This window comes from Cryptomeria japonica, chromosome 10 (genome assembly GCF_030272615.1).
Source record: "Cryptomeria japonica chromosome 10, Sugi_1.0, whole genome shotgun sequence".
NCBI classification, from domain to species: Eukaryota; Viridiplantae; Streptophyta; class Pinopsida; order Cupressales; family Cupressaceae; genus Cryptomeria; species Cryptomeria japonica.
Window position 1 is genome coordinate 13,514,409 of NC_081414.1, and position 6,059 is coordinate 13,520,467.

Genomic DNA, 6,059 nt, shown 5'->3' on the forward strand with positions numbered 1-6,059 from the left:
ATTTATTAAAAGGTCAAATCTTTTAAACACGATTGTGAATCCAGAGGAGAGAAAGGGGTTTGTTAAGAATGATATACTAGTTTATCTACTATGTCTCTTTAAGGGCTTCGAGGCAATGTGAAAAGAGGATAAAATCTAGGTAAAACAATAAAACAATACAATAGGCGTGAGTGCGAACATGAGATTATTTCTAAAATAGATTTAACAGAAAATAATAGATTAAAAAAGATAGACGTCTTAAATCTAATGTACTGTTTGATTTTGATTTGATGATTTGATTTGCATCTTAGACTTCGTATGCATTAGATGCCATCTTTGTCGCTTCGCCATTACTACCATTTAACATTTTTTGTCGTACGCGCACGTTTTCAAACGAAGTTACTGGGTAATGGGTAGCCCCGCCTTATAATATTGTCAAAAATTGAAATTTTTAGTTTGACTGAACAACTTTCCAAGGTAAAGACGACATACGTTGCATTATTTTGCTTCTTTTCTACAATATATCCTCTGCCCTGTCCTGCACCTTCTCACCAAACTATAAAATAAATACAGCTCAGATCCTTCTATCCTTAAAACAACCGTTAAATTATAAACAAGAAATCCTTACAACACCAACAGGATGAATCTGGATAAAGAGGAGGTTAAAAGGGAAAGAGTGTGTGTAACTGGAGCCGCAGGATTCATCGGATCCTGCCTCGTCAAAAATCTGCTGCAAAGGGGTTATATAGTTCGCGCTACCTTGAGAGATCCTGGTTACTACTAACTCCCATTTTTCTTCATCTCATGTCCCTTCTTCATTTATACACTATATTAACTATTTCTTTCTAATCTCCCTTAGAAAACCCAGCTAAAAATAGTCATCTGCTATCGCTTCTGGGAGCCAAAGAAAGGCTCCAACTGTTCAAAGCAGATCTTTTGCAACATGGCAGCTTTGATTCCGCTGTTGAAGGCTGCGATTTCGTCATCAACTTGGCCACTTGTCTGGGTAACCAGGTAATTCGTTTATCCACTTACCCAGATTCTCGTATATTGTCCACGTTTTAAGGATGAGATTGAGACAGCGAGTGGAGTGGTATCAGGTCGATTGACGGAACGCTGGGAATTCTAAGATCTTGCAAGAAAGCAAAAACTGTGAAGCGAGTAATCCATACATCTGCCATCGTCGCAGCTTATCCTATTAATGAACACGGACAACTTAAGGAGGTTCTTGATGAATCCTGTTGGACTCCTATTGATTATATCAAAGGCAAAGACGGCTTTTTTGGAGTAAGTATTGAAGTTTATCTACAATAATAATTACTAGAATTCAATAATAAGTTTATAGCAGAATTTGTGTTCAGATGTATGCAGTATCCAAGACTTTGGCAGAGGAAGCAGCTCTGCGATACGGAACGGAGGAAGGGATTGAAGTTGTAACAGTGTTGGTAGGAATGGTGGGAGGTCCTTCTCTAACCTCCACAATTCCCCATAGCATTCCAGTTATGTTAGCACCACTCACAGGTAATTTGCCCACTTCACTTTAAACAGGAAACTGTCGTTGAGTGTTTATCCATCTGCAATTATGGTTTCTTCTATTCATATATACACATATGACCCGAGAATTGGAACCCCCAAATTTCTCAGGAAACAGAGAACTTTATGAATTCATGGTTTCGAGAAAATATTTGATAGGATCGCTGCCATTAGTCCACGTGGAAGATGTATGCAGTGCCCATATGTTTTTGATGGAGCACCCATCTGCAGCAGGTCGATATGTGTGTTGTTCCGATCCCATAACCGTTACTGACATGCTCAGCTTCTTTCGCAAACGCTATCCAGAAATTCCCTTGGCTTTTGGGTAGGTAATTTAATGCTTAACATACATAATTTCTTTGGCGGTCAAGGGAATTGTTTAATAGGTAACTAATTTTGTTTGTTATGTGAAAAAGGAACGAAGAGGAGGAAGATAAGTGGAAGAAGGTAGCTGTACGAATTTCTTCCAAGAAACTGAGTGATCTTGTCTCGTACAAGTATGATATGGAGGAAATAATCAGTGACAGCATCGAATGTGCAAAACAAATGAAAGTCTTGTGAAGGATGTAGTATATGTTTATTCTGGCTGGATAACATAGGTGTAGTCACAAGCAACTCTTTATAATGGAAACTTATATATAATCTCTTTAGGTGCATCTTATAAAATGATGTAAACTGATATAATTATCATAATTATTATTATATAATGATGTAAAATGATTAAGAGTTTTATATTTTGTTTACTAAATTTTGAGGATAATGTAAGGGATCTATAGTCCATAAAGATCATTTCTATCAACAATTTATTTCGTGGATTATTATTATTTTATTTTTTACATAAATTAATTGTTTCAGTTACAAATGATGAAATTTTTTTAGATATTTTTTACGTTTCTAGAAATCTCATGAAAATTCATTGAGTGTCTATTAGTTGCATTTTTAGATTTGAGGTTGGTCACATTATGAATTGATTGGGTTAATTATATATTGTAGAGAAGTACATTTAATGAAAGATTTTATTTTCTAGAACCTAGTCTTAATTGGTATTCCTAAACTTGATCAAGATGGAGATACACTAGAATGATGGAACCTATGTAAGAAAAATTTTAGTTGGAAAATAGGTTTTATTCTATTTATAAATCTAGAAGCTAGTCAATATATAGGCCATTGCATAATAGTAGTTCTTCTTTGGATGAATTAGAATAGGCATTCTAGATATATGAGCACACAAAAGGAAAATAGAAGAAATAGAATATGAACAAAAAGGAGACAAAGAAGGACAAGAAGATTTAGAAAAAGAATAAAAAGAGAGAAAGAAAGAGTGAATGATGCATCCCTAATGTTGTCAAGGCCTTGCAATCAACAAGATTTGACCCTTAGTTGGCTCAATTAGAACATTTTAACTTCACCAACAAACCAAAAACACATTAACATTTATGCAATTTTGATGGCAATGATTACATAATATCTATGATTAAGGCAATGAAGCTCAAGATTGGATTTGTTAAAGAATCAAATCTTTTAAACACGATTGCAAAAAGTAGTGAGAGAAAGAAGTTAGAAGGGTACTAATTTTCCATTATCTGCACGGGCTTCGGACAATGTAAAAAGGGAACAAAATCTAAATAAAATAGAGAAGATGTGAGTGTGATCATGCTAAGTTATTTTTAGTATGCTTGTTATGCATATACAACTAAAGATGTTTAATTCCATCCTTGACATATAATTGGATGTGATAAAATGATAAAAGAATGTATCGTATGGGAGCACTTTTGTGCTATGCCCACTTTATTCAAAAGACAGTAGGTAGTGGGTAATGAGTACCCCGGGCCAACATAGAAATTTTCAATTTAACTAAGAGCCTTCCAAGATAATGATGATATTATTTTATTTTCTTTATTTAATGGTTCACCATGTGACATATGGTTGCTTTTTTTCCACACCTTCCCTCCCGCCCATCCTGTTGGGATGTGAAGCCCAACAGCCACATGACTGTCTACCTTCCCCAGACTCTTCATTTCATATCTGAATGTGATTATATAATGCGTGTGTGCAGCCCATGTAAATTGAGTTGATTAATAGAAGTTATTCCCTGCTTTGAGTGTGGATGTAGGCAGATTTGCCGAACCACGATAAATCGTGTGTTGTCTCTTCTTATTGTTTTTCTGTTTCTGTTATTGTTTTCTCTACTCTTTCTAATCTTTACAATTGGTATCAAAGCCATGTTGGCTTGAGCAAAGATGGAGGAAGTAGGAGAAGGTAAAACTTATAACTTCTATCGCAGTTTTACGTTTCATGTAAAACTATGCTTCAAGCGCCGCGTAGATTGGTGGGATGGCTGGAAGAAAGAGGGGGACTCAGTTGAAGAGGAGAATCCAGCAAAAGGAAAGGATGTTGGGATTCTTATTTTGTCTCCCCTTGAGCTAGCCTTGGCACTTATTGGCCAAACTGTTAATGGCCGGGAAGTTATTGGCATTCGTGTGGTGAAGGTTGAACGCCATGATAGTCCCTGTATAGACGTTGGAATTTTTGAGTAGAAAGATGCTGGAAAAGAGGTTGTTGTTGAAGAGGATGAACTCAAGAGTTTGCCGGAGGAAGAGTGTATGCCATTGGAGACCCAAGTTGAATCTGTTGTTGACTCCCAGGATGAGGAGGGTGCAGATTGGAGTGAGGTAGCAGAGAAGAGCTTTGCAGATGACATGGCCTTGGCAAAAATAAAGAGGCACTCCCATGATGATGACAACCTTTGCACAGATAATTTCATAGAAGACTACGAACCTATGGACTTAGATGAAGAAGTGCAAAGATGATTTTCTGGGTTGAAGCGAAAGCAACCATTAACAGGAGCAGAGGACAATGAGCATCACTCCAAGCGGTTTTAGGCATTGCAGGGAGAGAGGGAAGATGTTTTCTCCCGACCAAAATCTATTAAGAGTCACCAACCCAATTGGATGGATGTGGATGATAGTATCAATGTGGATAATGAGCAGCCTCGTGTGAAGGAGGTAAACAAATTGTTGTAGATGGAGGAGAACACGCTAGATTTGTGGAATAATATTTTGAAGAATAATATTCCTATAAAGTTTTTTTATGTGAACAGGGAGGAGACAATAGTGATGACTATCATCAAGGAAGAGGCAGAGTATCCTTGCCTCAGTAAGGAGGAAATTGTTTTTCAAATAGAAGAAGTTCAACTTTTAAATTTTATTAAGTCTGATAGAATTTGGAGAAGGTTCATTCAAAGTTTTCTTGAACAAATTTTAGCGATGTTAAAATCTTCGCTGGGTCTGGTTCGAATGTAAGATCGAACATGGAAGCAGGCATGCCAGTGCATGGTTGTACCAGTTGGCCTTCACAGGGGAGATTGTTGGGATGTGAAGCCCAACAGCCACATGACTGTCTACCTTCCCCAGACTCTTCATTTCATATCTGAATATGATTATATAATGGCTGTGTGCAGCCCATGTAAATTGAGTTGATTAATAGAAGTTATTCCCTGCTTTGAGTGTGGATGTAGGCAGATTTGCCGAACCACGATAAATCGTGTGTTGTCTCTTCTTATTGTTTTTCTGTTTCTGTTATTGTTTTCTATGCTCTTTCTAATCTTTAGACATCATGCACCTGCTCATCAAATTGTATTCAGCTCAGATCTACCAAGCATCCACTGCAATAACTGTCGTGCTAAATTCCTTCTATCTTATTACCCATGGAATTATAAACAAATAGGAAGTCCTTGGGTATCTTAGAATACCAACGGGAAGGAGATGGATAAGAGAGAAACAGTGTGTGTAACTGGAGCAGCAGGATTCATTGGATCCTGTCTCGTCAAAAATCTGCTGCAAAGGGGTTATACAATTCACGCTACCTTGAGAGATCCTGGTAACTCCCTTTTCTTCATCTTGCATCCATTCTTCATTAATACACTATATTAACTATTTCTTTTTCATCTCACATAGAAAATCCAGCTAAAAATAGTTATCTGCTATCCCTTCCGGGAAGAAGAGGAATGGAAGAAAGCAACAGTACCAATTTCTTGCAAGTCGTGATATATGTCCTATGTTATGCCTTTGTTTTTGTGAAAGCCTTGGTAGATCCTTCACATCATACCTTTGATACTCCTCCTTATAAGGTCAATGATTATCCCTCTCCCAAGGTTTTTCTCACTAATGAGTAAACTTTGATGCAATAAGAGGATATTATTAACAATTCTCTCAATGACCACTATATCTTAGGGATGATGCCTTGAGGAATAATGTTGACCCTTCTCTTAGAATGGACCCTCTCACTATAAGGAAGGTAAGTTAGAAAAACAACTTCCTACTCTAATCTTGAGAGGACGGCAATGCAAAACATTTATAGATCTTTGCAATTACAGACTAAACATAAATATAATGCATACCATAGTATAGTGATTTACATGGAGAAAACTCTTTCAGGTGGAAAACCCCACACTCTAAAAGTCGTCCAATATATTATTCAAAAATCAACAACAAATTACAATACTTTTACAAAGAAAGCTTCTCACGGGAGTATCACCAACAAAGATC

At 36.8% G+C, this 6,059-nt stretch overlaps 1 protein-coding gene across 1 annotated transcript; it reads left to right on the forward strand.

Moving 5' to 3' along the window:
• The first annotated feature begins 922 nt into the window (after window positions 1-922).
• On the forward strand, window positions 923-2,073 carry LOC131858746 (putative anthocyanidin reductase). Its single transcript, XM_059212192.1, has 5 exons — window positions 923-993; window positions 1,080-1,266; window positions 1,341-1,500; window positions 1,672-1,837; window positions 1,929-2,073. The coding sequence occupies exons 1-5, from the start codon at window positions 923-925 to the stop codon at window positions 2,071-2,073; spliced, it is 729 nt and encodes a 242-aa protein (XP_059068175.1).
• The last annotated feature ends 3,986 nt before the right edge of the window (window positions 2,074-6,059 follow it).

Bases quoted from the DNA above. Each gene is read 5' to 3' on its own strand.
- LOC131858746 (XM_059212192.1), top strand. From the start codon at position 923: ATGGCAGCTTTGATTCCGCTGTTGAAGGCTGCGATTTCGTCATCAACT. The intron at 994-1,079 runs GTAATTCGTTTA...GAGTGGTATCAG, and splicing joins CCACTTGTCTGGGTAACCAG to GTCGATTGACGGAACGCTGG. The intron at 1,501-1,671 runs GTAATTTGCCCA...AATATTTGATAG, and splicing joins TATGTTAGCACCACTCACAG to GATCGCTGCCATTAGTCCAC.